The sequence below is a fragment of the Crotalus tigris genome, unplaced genomic scaffold (genome assembly GCF_016545835.1).
Source record: "Crotalus tigris isolate CLP2741 ecotype Arizona unplaced genomic scaffold, ASM1654583v1 scf7180000024408.747909, whole genome shotgun sequence".
Taxonomy (NCBI): Eukaryota; Metazoa; Chordata; class Lepidosauria; order Squamata; family Viperidae; genus Crotalus; species Crotalus tigris.
Genome location: NW_024100575.1, coordinates 357284 through 375929, shown reverse-complemented (window position 1 = coordinate 375929; position 18646 = coordinate 357284). Strand labels below are relative to the sequence as shown.

General features: G+C 38.2%; 1 protein-coding gene across 2 annotated transcripts in view; it reads left to right on the top strand.

Moving 5' to 3' along the window:
- The first annotated feature begins 4296 nt into the window (after positions 1-4296).
- CDH2 (cadherin 2) overlaps positions 4297-18646 on the top strand; it is a 128457-nt gene continuing 114107 nt past the window's right edge. Inside the window, exon 1 of one of the 2 annotated variants that reach the window (XM_039329711.1) lies at positions 4297-5010. In XM_039329711.1, coding sequence (XP_039185645.1) covers positions 4936-5010 — 75 coding nt within the window. In that variant the 5' untranslated portion in view covers positions 4297-4935. The remainder of the gene's footprint in view (positions 5011-18646) is intronic. The other variant, XM_039329712.1, reaches the window with a different exon arrangement.

Sequence of the window (18646 nt, the reverse complement as noted above, 5' to 3'; positions counted from 1 at the left end):
CGAGGAACACTAGACTGACACAGAGCAACTGGCCCAAAGTGACCCAACTGGCTTTCATGCCTAAGGTAGGACTAGTACTCACTTTGTAGCTTGAGGCCTTAACCAGTAGATAAAACTGGCTCTCTTTTCCCTTAGCATTTTTTTGTTGTTGCTAAGGATATGATCTGATATGCTTCATTAAGAATGTAGTTGCTGATGCAACTAGGTGTTGGGAACTGACCAATTCCTATCACCTGCTTTAGACTGCTGAAGATACACACAAACACATTATCCTTTGATCAGCAGGTATTGCCTTTGGTTGTGATTTTGCTTGGGTTGCTATGAAGAAGAAAACCGATTTTGCTTGGGTTACCGATATCTGATCCCAGCACTAGTCAAGTCTTACATGGTTCTTTTAAACATGAATTTCACAATCTTTTGAAAAATTCATGAAATTAACACTTGTTCTAGCACGTGCTAGATTTTATTTGTGAACAAGTCACAGGTATGGCATTTTGTCACATCCATGGCCCATGACTGGGCAATTTGACAGTTGGCTAAACACGTCAATCACCTATTATTGGAGAAAAACCTGTGAGAAAAATCCTACATTCCCATTTTATTATAAAAGTCTGAAACTGGTTCATTGTTTACTCCAGTGGTTCTCAACCTTTGGGTCGCGACCCCATTTGGGGTCGAACGACCATTTCACGGGGGTCGCCAAACAATGTGATCCGCCATTTTTTCCCTCAGCTGGCGGCACCATGCATGTGTGCCGTGCGTGTGGCGGCGCATGGGGCAGCGCCGCACATGCGCGGCGCGTCCTTATGACTGGGGTCACCGGTATAAAAAGGTTGAGAACCACTGGTTTACTCAGTCAAGATTATGAAATCAACACTCAGTCTCCAAATAGCTTACTTGTGTAGAGCTTGGTCAGTCACAGAAAGGCCACATTAGATATGTTCCAAAGATGAAAGACACTCCCTCCCATTGTCATTATAAGCTGTACAACTTTTATAAGCAACGAAATTATTCTTATTTATTTGTATATTGCCTTTATTATTTTTACAAATAACTGAAGGCAGTGAACATATTCAACACACTTCTTCCTCCTATTTTCCCCACTGAGGTAGGCCTCAGATAGCTTCCTATATGGATATAAATGAAGTCATAGTATGATAAGCATCTGTAATGATATTTTAAAAAAAATATGAACTAAGCAATTTTTCCTATTGCAATGTGGCAAGCTGTATTACATGACACTGTACTACATGCTGCTGTACTGTGCCCACAATGGCATTTAACTCAAATTAAGCAAACACACTCTATTTTCCACATTACAATTGACCCTGGAATTTTTGTCTTCACTGCAGTCGTAAGTTGAGTCATCATGTGATTGGCCTCAATTTTTCAATTATTTTTGCAATGCCTGTTGAGTCACCATGATCATTAAGCAAATCATGTGGTTTTAAGCCTGAATTCAGCTTACCTAATAGGTGTTTTTTCCTAGAAAATGGCAAAAAAGTCATAAAATGTGATCATGACCATGGGATACTGCAGCCATATCCGGTATGATCCGGTTGCCAAGCATTTGAAATGGGATCTCATTGACTGCAGCGGTCATAACTTTGAGTGTGGATTGTTAACTTTGAATGGTCATTAAGCAAAGTCATAAGTTGGGCTACCTGTGCATACATCCCTCCCAGTCCACTTGATAGGAAGACTGATACGTTTGATAGTTAGTTTTCTATTGGCAGGTGATGATAGCTGGGAGGGAACTTGAATTGCTTTCATTTTAATCAAACTCATTAATATGGCAGAATAGACTTCTGCAATGGGGACAGCAATTTTTCTACCACCATACATTTTATTGACTAAAGGATTAGTGATAGTACTTGAATGTGCCCATGTGGCTATGCCCAGTAAAATTAAGTCATATTTCTAGTCAATTTGCTTTAGTATATGGCAACTGTGCAGAACTGAAACTCAATGCATCAGAATCAACCTGTGCTTGAATATATTCCAAGCTACTACATTTGCCTAATGGAGAGATCTTCTTTACATTACTGGTGAACTAGAAGTATTATCTCATTTTTGCTAAGGATATAAGCAAGAGAAAATGTTATTGAAAAGCATCAGTTGGCAGGACTTGCAAATAATGAAAGAATGCTGAAACAAGCAGGAAACTGGAAGATATAGCCCTCCCCTCAGGGAAGACAGGGCAAAGTCTTCCTCTGGTGAGCTCCCACCAACTACAATGTAGAGGTTGAAACCCCATGGATGGCTGCTATGCATAAGGCCACTCTGCACCGAACTTAAGTTTTTACATGCAGAGGGGAATGGCTTCATTTTGCCATTTTCCTTTGCATGTAATTTAGCCTGTAAGCATACTAATAAGAGTTCTAAGTAAACCTGCATAAATTTCCTTCTGCTTGCAACTGGTACAAGGCCGTTTATGAACCCACAGTGTTATTGTAAACAAGGAAAACAGCTGCAAAGCTCAAGAATCTCTATTTCAGCTTGCAAGAATTAAATTGGGCTAAACAGATACATTTCCAGCAGTGCAGCAACCTATGCTTATTTACCTGGGAGAAAGAGGTTTTACCACAGCAGGACTTATTATACAGTGAGAATACACAGGTTTGTCCTTATTGAATTAATATTGCTACTATTTTTCTCTATGTGAATGTGCAAACATACGATTTGGGTTTGCAAGACAAGTGAGAAATGGTTTATGCCTGTACATTATATGCAGATGAGGATCAATTCATTTTAATGCCTTATTAAACAAGCAATTAGTTACTCAGTAATAATTATTTAAATCAGTATCAGTGTAATGTTTTGTTCTGGCCTTGATCTTTTCTGGCAGGTGGTCTCTGCCCATGTACTGTACACATTCATGCATTGGCATATTACATGCATGCCTGCTTAGTGGGTGAACAAAAACCACCTAGAAATGATTTCAACAGGAGTTGATCGCTCTAGGTGACAAGGATAGGAAGCTGGATCATGTTAAGTCTGGTGCCTTTATATCTTTATTTTTAACTGAGGATGGGTGAGTGTTAAATGTAAACTTGCCTTGTTTTGGGGAGGCATGAACTTTATTTCGGTCTCTGTCCAATAAACTTCATTTTGAATAAGACACCCAACTATTTTACCTTACAAGTAATAAACGCAGGCACCAAACTTGGATGTCTAAAAATCCTTGGCTCACTTTACGTGGAAGCTGAATATTATAAATGCACTATTTTCCACCTTTTCAGACAAAGTCCGTTTTAAATAACTATTTAAGAATCAAAACAGCCACTCGGAGCACAGTGTATAGCGCCCATCCCCCCCCCCTTGTGCTTTTTCTCTTCTAAGGCTGGAGGCTTTGAAGCATGGACGCAAAACAAGTTTGCTCAGTGACCTGCAGGGTGACGGAAGATCCTTGCCGGCTCTGCAAATGACCCAGCACTGATACTTGCTGTTAACGGTGCACTCAGCAACCTTCCTAATTTCCGTTATGCAGCCTAACATTTTTGGCCACAAGGATTGGAGCTCAGCCCGGAGCCAACCAAAGCGTATTTTCCTCCCTTTTCAAAAAACAACATGAACAACAACAAAAAAAACAAACCCCCAAACCAACCACATTTCTTGACCAGTGAAGCAGGTAACGGATCGTAAGAAGGCGGGGAAAGCAAGATGGAAAAAGGCCATGGACGGAGACAAAAGGCTCGCTAAACCAATAACCGCAGGGCAGGAACTTTCCTAATTGGCCGGCTGGTCAAATTCCAGGCTCTTCAGCACTGGTGGGAGAGGAATAAAAACAAAAGCAAATGCCGCCGCCACCACCGCCTTAAATAACGATTTTTTTCCCCCCTCCCCAGCAGGTGGCTCCTTGCGAAGCGCCTTCAGACAATGGGAGCCCAAGCAGCGTTCCCTGGCGTCGACCAGCTCTTTGCTTTTTCGGCGTTGCAATTTCTCCCCTTCAGTCCGCAAATAAGAACACTGCCGAGCTTTCTCACGCTGGTTCATTAACATTTCTTCAATTCTTCCTCCTCCGCCTCCCCGGTCCACCTAAAATCACCCTCGCATTCGCGCGCGTGTTGTTCGTGCCATGCTAGACACACCCTGCCCCCTCCCAGACCCGGCAATCATTTCTTCGGCGCATCTCTGGCTGCGGCTGCAGCACAGGAGCTCAGTCTTTGGCGGTGGGGTAGCAAGCTGTGGGCGGCTGCCGGCCGAAGCAAGGGCCGAGCTGAAACCAGTGGTTTCTCATTGGCCGTGAGGCCGGCAGGGAGAGCCTGGGAGGAGGGCGGGGGGGGGGAGAAGAGAGGAGGCGAAGCCGCCAGCGGCAGCCTCGCACAAGGAAGAGCGCACACGCACGCATACACGCGGGCGCGCACACAGGCAGCCAGAAGCACGCAGCGCGAGCAAGGCAAAAGCTGCTTCGGTATTGTTATCCTTGGGAACGAGCGGAGGCGGCGGCGGCTGTTACCGCTGCTCGGGGAGGCTAGAAAGTGAAGGAGGCAAAAGGGAGTCAGGGCTAGCATGCAGAAACCGCTTAGCCGGCATCCGAGCGGCTGTGCCAAGGCACAGTTGGGGACGTACTAAGAAGGGGACCGACTTCGTCGGCGAAGGCAGCCTGAGAAACAGGAAGCGGAGCTATATTCCAAGGAGCCGCTACCCCCACCCGCCCGGATTTTAGACTGATTAACCCGCTGCCTTTTGTGTGTGCGTACCGTCGCCGGTACCCAGGACGCAAAGAAGAGATAAGGAGCCAAGCTGCCGCTGACCTAGAGCACAGTCGCCCTTTCCCTCGAGACCAGCCTTGCCGATCCTCCGCCAGCCTCTCCTGCTTTTCTCTTCTCACCTTGGCCCAAGGCGGTCGAGGCTCCCTCCCCGACCCGCGGACTTTTCGCCCCGTTTAGCTCTTTCCACGTTTGTGCATCTCTCCTCCCTGCCTTCGCCTCCATGTGCCGGAAAGCGGGAACGACGCCTCGGATCTGGCCGCCGCTGCTCGTGCTTGTACTGGCGGCCCTACAGCAGGTAAAAAGAGGGCGAAAAAAAAAAAGGAAGAGTAAAGGAGCTGGGCTCCGGGCTCTTTGTTCCTGACGATCCCGGCGAAGGGCGGTGGCGGGGGTTGAGGGACGCTACGATCGGACGGGCGAACTGGCATTGGGGAAGGGCGACTGCTCTTCAAACGCCTTGGAGGCTTGGTGGGCCTGCGGTTCAGGAGGGCAGCGGTGCGGGTTCTGGCGAAGGGGAAAGGACCGGGCTCTGGAACTGCAATTTGAGCAGAAGCAGCCTTGGGGAAGAGGCTTCAGCAGAAGCGCCCTCCCCCATACACCACCACCCGGCAATCCAGGAAAAGGAGTCGGGGTGCATCGAATGGGAATAGAGAATTTCACACTGCAGAGCCGGCTTTAGATTGGAGGTGGCGGAAGTGTCTGCTTTCTTGTCATCTTGCAACGGGAGTTAGAGACCCGTTCTTTTCTAGGACTGAGCAGAGCAGGTGGCTGCTTCGGCGTCAAGTCATACTTGAGGGATAGGTCAAACCCAGAAAAGAGATTGCGGAGTAAAAGGGGATAGGCGAATAAGTTAGAATCAAGTTATTCTCTCCCCACTGTTATGGGATATGGCAGTGGGCCTTCCGCGCGTGAGAGAGAAAAAACACAAAGGTGGCTGGGGGAAGAGCGCCGGTTGCAAAGAAAGGGACTGTCTGGGAAATTATTATATGGAAAGGCCAAGTAGGGCAGGTGAATGAAATGAAAATTGGGCTAGGTGCGAACAAGGATCTTTTTTTTACTTGAAGAAGACTAGAAACGGGACAGTCTTGGCGCCATCTCTTCCTAGGAGAGGAGCGTGGGAAAGGAATCACCGCTACCACCCACATCTTCCCCTGGGATTATGGAAATAGTAACGCCTTTCCTGCGGGCAGGCAGGAAACGAAACGCGCGGACTTGGTGATTTCGAAGTCTAGATAGGATGGTGGAAGTTACGCGACTAAGAAAGTTGGGCTTGTTTTCGGGAATTTTTTTCCCTCGAGTTTGGGAATAGAGTGCGGATTCTGTTCACCAATAGGCGTGGCGAGAGCCTCCCCAGCCTCGCTTCTCTGACTATCCGCTCACCCCGTTTGCCTGGAGCTCACTACGGCAGATGCTCCGCGTTGTCCCTAGTCATGCAACCTTGGAAGGTCGAACTCGGTGTATCATGGCACAGCCTGTCCCGTTTACTATTTCCGACTCCTTTTCTGTCTTCCTCGGTGCACTCAGGCAGGAGAAAAATGGAATTTGAATTCCTTTCCCAAGTCTACCGTTGAATAACGAGGGATTCAAAGTCGTATTAGTGGCCTGGAAGTATCGGGCAAGAATCGGGTGGCAATGTGCCAGATAGCCGCGCAGCGTCCAACAGGAGGGGTCAGGAAATGAGCCTGGAATGACTCTTAACAAAAGTAATTTACAGCCCCCAAAGTTGCAGTGGGTCAAACGTGTTTATAACGCCCCCTTCTGTGGACTCAGGTCCTGTGAAGAGAAGAGCGCTAAGCTGTTACCTCGCCCCTCAGCTCTATCCACTAATCTCTTCCCGGGAAGAATTTAATCAGCCTCTGCCTCCGCTCCCCTCCCCTCCCCTCCTCCCCAGCTTGGCTCCTGCTGTTTTCTGCTGCTACTGCAGCAACTAACGAGAATTTCCACGGGAGTAACCTGGGTTACTTTGGGTTAAAGCTTTATCACCTCCCTCAGCCAACAGAGGCTGGGCTGGCAAGTAGACTATTCCACCTTTACTTTTGGTTGAACTTAGTGCGGGCATGTATCTGCTACTTGACCTGCCACTGTTTTTGCATTTGGAAATTTGCAAGAAGGAATGTACGTAAATCTGTCCTTATTGAGAGTTAAGCATTTTCAAAGTTGGGGTTGTCTCCAAATCAGGGTTTTTACATTTGCTGAAAGTTTGAAAGCCAGTGTATGCTGATGGATTCCTTATATAGTACATAAAACTACATTGATGATAAAATGTAGTGGTCTCAACTTCCCTTTATTGAGTTTATGAGCAGCTGGAGATGAGCTTTGCACCATTATGTGAGTACAAAGGAAGTCAGGTGCATCTTCCAATAGGATTGGGATTAGGCTGAGGTTGAGAGGATGAAAATTACAGAGGGTCTGGGCTTTCCAGAATAAGAGTTTAGTTAACCCAGACAGAAAATGCATGGGTGGTACAGATTTTGGAAACTGATAATAGAGTTGTCATGGCTCATTAAATGAATCCGTGATGTTCATGGAATTGTCCTGGGCTGCAAGGACAGTCTAGATAATAAAAAAGGGTCTTGTTGCAGGGTTGTATCTTGTGAAGCAGGTATTAGTTAATAGAAGCTGTAGGCATTTGTCTGAGTTGAGGACTTACAGTATGCATTTTTGTACTTATCCTGTGGGCAGGGAATGTGGTTGTTTGAGGCCGGTTTAGATTAAATACATTTTATTTGATAGCAGGATATGTGCATTTGAGTTATGTATGTGCTTGCAGGAAAGCCTGGAAGTATCCTTGAATTGGTACCAGGGTTTGATGAACAGGTTGGACACTAGTTCTTTAATCAGTGTAAAAGGCAATCTTCATCTTAGTGCAAAAGACAAAGAGGAATACATTTCAGAGACAGATGGTACATCTGGCTCTTAATGGTATTTCTGGTTGGAACATATTTTTTAGAAAAGGTAAAGGGACTTTCTGCAGTGAGCTTGAGAAAAGAGTATTTCTGTCTGTATACGTGTTAATGAAGGGGGCTGCCTTTTGGCGCTGAATAGTGTCTGTTTTAAATATTGTGTGGCTAGATAATTAGGTACAACTGAGCCTTAATCATGGCCATGGAGCAGAACTCTATTCTGGAAATATGAACTGGATATTCCATTCACTGCCTCTAGGATGAGGAGCACTTTCTCTTGCTATAATTTTTATCTTTTTTTGCTAATTTTTGGTAACTTTAATGGTTTCTATATGCATTTAAGGTGTTCAAATATTTAATATTAAGCATTCGTGAGTCAAGAATTAGAATTGGATCTATAGTGAGATAAGAATGGAAACCATTTGTTCCCTGTTTATTAATATTTTCTGTGCTGGTAACACCTTTCTTGATCTCTATCAACCCATTGTCTGAATCTATATGATATATTTCTAATGGCTAGACTAGACAATGGAGATTGGTGCAAACTGTCAAACTAAACTTCATGCTATATGGAACTGTTGCCACTGCTTGTTTTTCTTGTGGCATAATCTAGAAATTGTGTGATTTTTTTTGTATAGTGCAAATCCATGTCTACATCAATCAGTGGTTAAGAACAAATTGGAAGGTGCATAATATAATGATGACATCCGTAACATATAGTTCATATTAATCAGAAAAGAGGCTTAGGGTTCTGTGTTTCAAATTAACCTTAAGGTACTGTTAATAGATGGGACAATTTTATACCATTATATTTCCTTTAAGTATATTTCATAGTTGTCCTCTATTACTTTTAAAATACTTTTTTTTAAAGAAAAAAGTTTTGTAATATTACAATTTTGTCCTCCTTCTGTTCCTTTCCCCCAAAAAACAATTTTCAATAAAAAGTTCTTATTTCTGTTATTCGTATTGGGAAATATCCAGGATTTGATATTTTGTTGCTTGTTTGTTTTGGTACTAGTATTAGTGATATAATCTAAATGTTAAAATAAAAAAAAAACTAATGTTGAGATTGTTCATTCATTTTCTGTGGAAGCTGAGAAGAATTTTTTTTTAAAGAAATGCTTTGTTTCCTTATTAAACAGTGAATTTCAAATATGTAATGCAGTATTAAATAAGAAACTAACATTGGAAATAATGAAATTATTTGACAAAATTCATGTTAGTCTGGTCAAGATGACGTACCTCTAAACATTACATAAATTAATGTTTTACAATTATTATGATACAATAAATAACATTACAAATAAATATTTAAATTATATTTACAATTGAAAAAATTCAGTTTATTATTTCAAAATATTATCCTTAGAAATTGAGCAATAATTTGAAGAATTTTTGATTAATTTTTACTTCCTTGGCTTAAGCTTACTTTGAGAGAATTATTACTGATCATCAGTAATTAACATTATCATCATGGTCCTGTTCTATTTGTGATGGACTTAGAACTGGGTTAACAATCTGTTCCTTCAATAGAATTATACTGCCATCAGGGAACAGTTTTTCTCTATTTTCCTGTCCGCTCCACTGTCCTGTGTACTATGAAAAACCGATTTTGAAGATAATGGAATCTTCAAAATCAACCTCTGTACATACTTTAAACCCAAGAATGTATGCAGTACAGTGAGACATGTGCAGATCTGTACATTGGAGAAACAAAATAACCACTTCATAAAAGCGTGGCACAACATAGAACAAATCCATCAGGACAAGATTCAGCAGTCCATCTGCATTTAAAGGAGAGAGGCCACTCTTTCGAAGACAGCAAAGTCCACATTTTGGACAGAGAGGACCGCTGGTTTGAAAGAGGGATCAAAGAGGCCATCTGTGTCAAAACTGAAAAGACCTCTCTCAACAGCAGGGGAAGGATACGACATCATCTATCTCAAGTCTACAAAACAGTCCTTTCAACTGTTCCAAGAAGGCTCCACACCCATTTGCACTATTCAGGTGGCTTTGAGGACGCAAATAAATCTCCAAGTGACCTCAACAACTCTAAAGGAATGCAAATGACCAGTTGTCTACAAGGAATATAAATCCTTCCATTCCCAACCATCCAGTCAGAGCTGAAGAAGCTTCTTGGATAAGAAGTGAAATGTCTTCAAAGATAAACAAAGTCCAATTGCCTCTTGAACAAGTGCCTTTGGAACTTCCAGACCAATTGTAACAACTGCTTGGAAGAAGTGCCTCTACTTTCCTCTCCTGTATTTGAATCACTTCCATCAAATCACCAGGATCTTCAAAATCCTAGGATTTTGTTGTTCTAATTAGAATGGGCCTAATTTTCTGTAGCCATTGTTGCTTCCTTTGCCTGATATTTCCAACAGGGTTGCATGGTTTGAATATTTTTTTGATCATTTATTCACCATAATCTATGGCTAGCCATGGTGACAGAATAGGACACCTGTGCAGTGATGTCACAGTTTTGCATATTGTATATCCTGACATTGGACCGTATATGCAAATCGTGGGACTAATATCTCCTCCCCTCCCTGATAGATCCCTGTGAAGGATTATCAGTAATCTGATAGATAATCAGTAAGATTATCTGGGACAGAATGAAAATAAAGCTTGCTACAATATTAATAGAAGCAAAACCTTATAAATTAAAGTAGTTTAAAAAGAAGGCTTTTATGTCATTGAATAAAATACTCTCATTTTACTGATGTATATGAATGGAAAATGTTTTTATTACAATTTAAATGGAAATGTATTTGTTAGATAATTCCTTGTTATCTTTCTGAGTTCAAGATGGCTCAGATAGGGTTTTTTCCCTTTGCTTTATCCATACAGCAATCCTGTAAACAAAGGTGAACCAAAAGTGATTTGAGATGCTTCAGACAAAATGTCCTAGATGAAATAGAGCTATTTTGGACTGTACCACTTTGAACCCTAACTATTATATAAGTGCTGATCACTATATTAACAATTTTAATTGATGCTTATTCCTATGCACTCTTATACAGTCATTATTAAACAGGAATTCCTAATTTTGACTAAGTGTTGTGTAAGTAGGACCAATTTTATTGATTAGTATTATGCAGGTGATTTCATTTTAGCATTTTCTTTAAAAAAATTAAAAAATGGTAAATATGAAGATGGACTGGAAAATGAAAATGCTATCTAATACCAGGTTTGTATTTTTTCCCCAATAAAAACTATTACTTTTCTGTGTTAATTATTGTAAGCTATTGGAGAGACTGATATAAGCAGACAAGCAGGCTATGAATAAGAAAATACAGGCAGATATTGACTTTATATATTATTAGCACAATGATTGGCAGCACATACCATCCAGATATTTGGGTCTGACACACAAGTCTTTAAAAACACTAGTATGCATATGGTTGCAAATCACATTTGAATTTAACTGAGTTTCTCATTCATTTGATACTGTGGTTTTTATACTATGATGGTCTACTAATACAGCTTATTCATACAGAAATAGAAATTAGGCGTGATCCTTTGTCATTTTTTGTCCAGTATTCAGAATAAAAGAGACGATAACAAAATGTAGCAGAAAACAAAAGGTCTTATTGAAATTTCAGGAATGAAAATAATATAGTGAAAGTAGCTAAAATACTATTCAGGTAGTCCTTGCTTAAGGGCAGAAATTGGGACCAGAATTTATACCACTAAACAATACAGTCATAAAACACAACATAGGTGACCATTCTGTTTAGCAATGGAAATTCCATTGTTAAGTGAGTATATCATGTAACTACAACTTCTGACTTCCTGCCAGATTCCCCATTGACTTTACAGGAAAGGTTAGGAATCATCATCACAAAACCATGGGACACTGCAATGGCAGAAATCCAGGTTGCTTGTCAACCAAGTTGTTGAACCAGAGTAGTTGTTAAATGAGGACTTTGAAATAATGCTCATCTGAAATCAAGTTCTTAGTTTTACTAAGAAGAATAAAGGTAAATGTTTGAGGATTGTTAAAATGTGCATTTTATATTAGAAATGAAGTAAATTATTCGAAAATATTAGTGATCTGTTTCAATGCTAGCCACAGCTATATAACTTCTACCTTGCTACAGTTAAGGAAAAATGGCAATTAGTTTATAGAATTTAAAGTATGTGGACAGTCAGTTTCAGGAAGGCATTGTTCCATCACTGTATTTTTTGTTTTAATACTAGGGCTGTGCATGTTTGCATAGGATTCTGAAGAAATGTTTTGCAGCTGGAATGAGCACAACTCTCTCTGTTATTAAACGACCCTCCCTTTTTTTCAGGATTCCACATGAAATTGAAAAAAGGTGCAGCTGCTTTAAGAGCTTCATGAACTGTGGTAAATCATTTGCTTAAATCAGCTGCATGTTGATACCTGAAAAAAGGGCTGCCATGTGGTAAATAGTAGCTGAGTTTGCAATTCACTTTATGAGCAGTTAGGTGAAATTTATTTCAAAGCACAACACGGTAGTCTGTGAAGGGCAAATGACAAAAAAGTATCATAGTGTTCTTATATAAACTTGCTCTTGTTCATCTGTGTGTGATGAAGTTGCATGTATGTTACAAAAAAAGATGGCACTTGCCATTTTGATTAAAGTATTGGATGCTTTGGACATTATACAACATGATCCCAATTTTTCTTATGAGAAGTTAACAGGAAGGATTCTAAGATTTAATGGTACAATTTAATGTGGCCAAATTGTTTAAAATAAAGCAATAAATTGGTGTCCTCAACAGAACCTGCTAAGTCATTCCAGATACTGCAGAAATAAATAAGTTGTATTTCTGTCTATTTTTTTAATACAGTGATATAAGGTTGTTGCTGTCTTTGCTTGCATTGATTATGATGGAAGAAAAAAGGTCCCATACATCTCTTAGCTGGCTTAATTTTAAGGGCCCGTCAGTGGGGAATGGAAGCATTTTAGTTCTGGTAAACCAAGTTTATTTTGACTTTCACTATTGACAAGGTCATTTGGGTTTTTAGCCCATGGAAGAATCTCCCAACCACCTGTATCTTTATAGCCCTTCCAGCAACTACATTTGTGGGTTATAATGTCTTTATCTCTGAAATTCCAATATAAGCAAACTTCCTATTCTGAGGACTTTTTAAAATCAGAGTTATATGAATTTGAAATCTAGGCTTGAATTTGCTTTTATCAAAGTAAGTAAACTGAGGTGTAGCACATGTAAGTTCTTTCTTCTCCAGTTGAACTGCAAACCTTTCTTTTACTTGGTTTGGAGTTCTCTATAACTTTATTTTGTCAGAACATACATCTTCAAGTTACAGAGTCATCCAAAAATAAAAAGGTTGTTTAAATATAGCCAGATGTTCATTTATACTGAAGATTACTTTGAAGATTTTAAGAGTTTTGAGACACTAGGAAAAATGAGAAGTATTTATTTAATTCAAAAAGTTCATTATTTGAAATTGCAATAGTATATTTAATGAGATTCAACCAGGATGATAGTTTCAGAGTATTGGGGGAACTATTTATGTATTTAGTACAACATGACTTGAAGACCTACAGTTCAGCCCAGGTGTTTGTTCTTAATTTTAGAAGAAATTGACATTTTGCTCAGTGACTTATTTATTATAAGGATCAGTAGTGTATTGAAGTTCAAGCGATACTATTTATAACAGTTTCAGAATTGGTTAGGAAAAAATACGAGAAAATGAAAAGCGTAAGAAAAAATATTTTTTCTATTTTATAACATATAATTAGGGAAACCAAAAATAAGTTAATATAAAAACAAGATAGAGAGTTAATCATAATATCAATCATAATATTAATACCAGCTCCTACTTCATATTTATTTACAGTTTATTTACATAGGCTCCATAGATATATTAGGGCTGCCTTTAGTCTGTAGCTTAATTTAGAGTCATACCCATCTACTCAAAAAGATTGAAGTAGTTATGGTGAAGCAGACTGGTTAGCAAAAGACTTGAGACAAGTCTGTATATTCATATTTGTAAATATTAAATAGATATGCTGTTATCTCTGGGAACACTTAATAGACTGTTGCTGACAGGACTAAAATGACAAGGTTTTATGCATTTGTTTATAGTTAAGAAATGGGATATGAGAGGGCAAGATCGTTTGTTGCACTTTTAAGAGGCGGACATATGCCCATAAAATTATTTATATTTGTTGTGAAGAAGGAAGAAGTGGATTCCTTATATATTTATTTTTTCTTTTTCTTCCCTTTGTTCTTATTTTTTTTTTCTATTTTTTCTTTTTTTCTGATCTTATTTTTTGTCTTTCATATTTTTTAATTTAGTTTTTTAGTTTGTATTCATTTATATTGCAATATTTAGCAAAATTATTATTAAAAAATGCCTGTATGCTATATTGAAGCCTGCATGTGGACATTTGGTTCAGTACCTACAGCCTATTGAATGCAAGAGGAGAATCATGTTGAATTGTTTCCTTCTCTAAGTGTTGTCTCTGGCAAAGTAAAATGTTAACCATTCTCTTTAAAAACTTTAAAGTCTTTAATGTTTTCTACGTGAAGGATTTTTATTCTCCAGGGTATATTACTTATGTGAGTTCTTAAGTAGAAACTTTAATTGGCTCTAATAGTCTAATATATGATTAGAATAGACTAAACTCAATGAATTTGACCATTGCAAAATCTTGAGTAATTATATATTACCAGATCAGCTTACAGACAATATGACCACAAGAGAGATATTTGATTGATAATATCAATAAGGAATAATTGTTAAAAGCCTATTATTGTTGAGATTTCTTTCTTTATAAATGTCTTAAAACTTCTAAGTACTGTACAGATATTAGAAATAATACAGATTCTGTCTATAGACTTTCTGCCTCAGATAAAACTAACACCCAAGATCTTGTTGAAAATTGATATTCCGTGACCTAGCTTGTTAAATTCATTGTTTGGTTCTAATCATTGTTCAATGAACTTTGCTCTAATTACTTCCCCTAAAGGTTTTTTTTTAATTTCTTGATTAATAAGAACTTAAATGAGTCTTCTTATGGTGAGCTATTGAAAGTTAAAGAAATCAAAAGTTTTCTAAGGATGTTATGTAATTTAAAAGATTAATAGGAGTGTTTTTATAATACTCTTAAAAATCTTGTATTATGAGATGTTTAAAAAAAACATGCAGAGAAACATTTTTTGCCACATTTCATTTTTTTTTAAATTAAACATTGTGAATTTTTCCCATTTTTTAAGTTATTGTGATCTGAAATTTCTGGAATATGTAATGTTTAAGAGGATGTTGCTTGGTTTGTAGCCTCATGTTGGCGAAATAAATGATGTTATAATGTACTTAATGTAGAACAAAACATCAGAAGCATGAATGATTTGTTTGTCTCTCTTTTAGGCAGGTAGACATGAGCCATGACCAATCAGAATTATTCCTTAGTAAATCAGTATATAGACCAAATTTCAGGGAGTGAATTGTCCATCTCCTTTCTCATTGTTTGAGCTTCATCATGCTTACTTTATGTTCTTTGCATTTCAGCTTTCCTTCTATGCCTTCTGTTATAAACTAGAGAGATTTTGGCTGGCTAATGCTTTGGTAATATAATTTGAAAATATTATGTGGTTTTCAAGAGGGTGCTGTAAGTTTTCCTTCTGTATCTTTGACAATAAAGTTAAAAGGTTTGTAGGGTTGGGTATTCCAGTCAGTATATTTTTCTAACAGAAGAGAGATAATAAAAGGCATCAGTTTTCCTAGTTTTAGGACTTAGTTTTACTCTGCTAAACAACAACAAAAGAACAGTGAAAAGGAGGATGTATATTGTAGCTCAGCACAGTATTCTACCCATTGGAGAAACCACAACCCTTTTGAATGTCAACTTTCTCTGAAGTTGTCAGTCATCGAAAGGTTATTTCCAATATTAAGGTATTATGGTTTAAACGTAAAGCAAGTGTAAATCATAAAATAATGTATTACATGTAAGAAAAAGAGGGTGGGGCTGGGAAGGATGTATTACTTAAATGGATATTCCCCAGCCTTATACTTTTCAGTGTCCCCAATCTTTCTGGGCTGATGGGGTGCTTATTTAGAATTTTTAGACTGTTAATTGTACTTTCATGAAATATCTGCCATGATATGCCCAGACCCAGAATGGCTATACACTAGGACAGTGGTCTACAAACTTGGCAATTTTAAGACTTGTCAAGTTCAACTCCCAGAATTCCTCAGCAACAATGCTGAGTTCTGAATTCTGGGACTTGAAGTCTTAAAGTTGCCATGGTTGGAGAACCCTGTACTAGGAGGTAAATTAAGTACTGAATTGCAGCCCATTATCATTTTATTTTCTATAGAAGCATCTTAGCTTGATGAGGAACTGAAAGGCATTTTTAGAAATACAGGCTGTGCTTATAGTAGGTGTGTGATTTGTAGCATTCCAGCTTCCTGTTCATTTTATTTTAATTAAAAGTCTCTAAAAATAGGTAAGTCAGGGAAATCACCAAGGATTGTATTTGAGGGTACATTACTTGCCTGAGATGACATTGGAGATTCAGGTTCTTTTAATGATGTAAACAATTTTATATATGCTTTTTTGTTATTAATCAGGCATTAATATGATCAGAATTAAAAAGCTGATTATTGGCCCTGTGGCTGTCACAGAACTGTAAATTAGCTTGTAGAATGATTTGGATTTATTTCCAGAAAGATACTTTGAGTGTATGAGGCACAAATGTGGCACCTGTTTGTAATATTTCCCAGGATCGCATTAGAATTCTGTATATACAAAAATTTGTATAGCTTAAACAACAAAGTTCAATAATGTGCACGTGATAATCCTTACCACAGGGGTTCTCAGGTCTGCTGCCAGCTTCCCAGTTACATTAATTTACATAAGCAAACAGCATATACATGGGCAGCACAGCCTTCCATGTGATTAGGATTATGTCTATTCCTGTTTCCAGCACTCATGTAAAGTCCCTTTCTGTGAGAATGATGTGAAAAGGGGTAAGACGCAATTTGAAAAGTCATCTTGAAAAAAGCCCAGATCTTTTATTGGGTTTTTCAGCCTAAATGATTTAAATTTAGTAGTAAAATAGATACTTGCTGACTGATTTTTTTTGGATCTATCTCTTTATAAGAGCAAATCTGAGGTTTCCACTAACATAATAACCATAGTTTTAAGTCTGTGCACTATATAGATCAAAATATAATGTTTGTGGAATTTATATTTGTGGAATTTATCTTTGGTTTTCATGAATATTTTTCAACAATCTGTTGTAAGCACAGTTTTAAAGTTCTTTATGTGGATCTGCCAAGAAACACCAGTTAAAAATCTAGACAATTTGTAATTAAAATCACTGTATTTTATTTATTTATAAATAAAATAATTTATTTTATTTATAAATAAATAAAATACAGTGATTTTAATGATCTGTCTTTAATGATCTATCTATGATCTATCTATCAAGAACATTTTGGCTTATAGTAATCAGACATGGCAGTAAAGTTAGCAGTTGATCTAGCACAGTTGACTTTCTGTGAAGGAAAGGCTGATTCCTATAAGTACTCTCTGGGTTTAGTAAACTGTCAGGTTTTATGCTTTATGATAGTATCTTATATAACAGGGGTCTTCAAACTTGTCCCAACGTGCCTGGCTAAGGAATTCTGGGAGTTGAAGTCCACAAGTCATAAAAGGGACAAATTTGAAGACCCCCGTTATACAGCAATATTATACCCAGAGTGCCAATCAGAATGTTGAAACCCAACATCCATAGACATGAAAAAAAGTAAGATGGTGGTGGTGGCAATGCAGTTGAAGCCTCTTCATTATACACATGTGTCATGTTGGCATATGTATAAAAACTTGCATTGCAATGTGTCAATCTCAAACTTGGCTTTTATGATTTCCTTCAATAAATGTCAATTTTTAGAACTAAGAAACAATATATTTAGTGCCACTTAACTGTGGAGGTTTGGGTACATTATGCTATTTCCTGTCATTTTTACCAGTTTGAGTAGGATTGTAGTATAGCCTGAATTTTAGAACCATTTAGTAAGACTTATATTTCATTTGCATCAGCTGTTTCATTAAAGTTATCTAGTGATATCTCAGCATTCTCAAGAATGTTGATTGATTTTTGCAAGGCATACTTCCTGGCATTAAATTTGATAGAACAATACCTATAGAAGGATGTGATTTTAATAGGTATCAGGACAAGTTTAATATGTTTTAGTTGCAATATTAGGAAATAACTTAAACATTTAATAAAATAAAAACCTTTGCTTATCTATTTTGTATAACAGTTCACGTCTATAAAGGGCAATTAACATATCCCCAAACATTCAGAGAGAACAACTTTTGATTCAAACTACATGATGAGCTGCTATGTACACATCACTGACTCACCATGAAGCAATAAAGAATAGCTAGTTTGGTTTTTCTGTGAAAGGTATAATGAATATATTAAATTCAAGTCTACTGCTCATAAAAGATTAAAAGAGGCTTTATTATTCCTTGAAGAAAAAACAAAAACAAAGCAGAGCTTTACATGCAGGAAAGAATGAGACAGTTTTCTTGTATGGAATGGCAGGAAGCAGTTTTAGGATTGGCAGTATGCCATAACTTACTGATTGAATTAAGTTCCCTCATTCCTCATGTGTTTCTGGCTAAGGAATGTTGACAATTGACTAATTTGGGGAAGAGACTAGTCTTGTTTTTTTGGGGGGGGGGGAAGAAAGCTTGCAAACAAAAGCATTGAAAATCTATGTTCCAAAGTTTTCATTTCATCGCACATTATTTTAATATACAGGAGTTTTTTTTAGTGTAAATGGTGTGCTGGAACAGATTGACAGATTCCCATGCATTTTATAGACTTGTTTAAAATCCTATTAATCATACAGCTGCCCTCCTAGGAATTATGTGTTTCTGAAGAAGTTCAAAAGGTATCAACTCCCTCCATATGTAACTTACAAACTTATGGAATGCATTTTGGCCTGAAATATTTCTTGTGTTCATTCCCTCTCCCTACTTCTTTTTAAGATGTAACCCTAATACTTAATTTTAT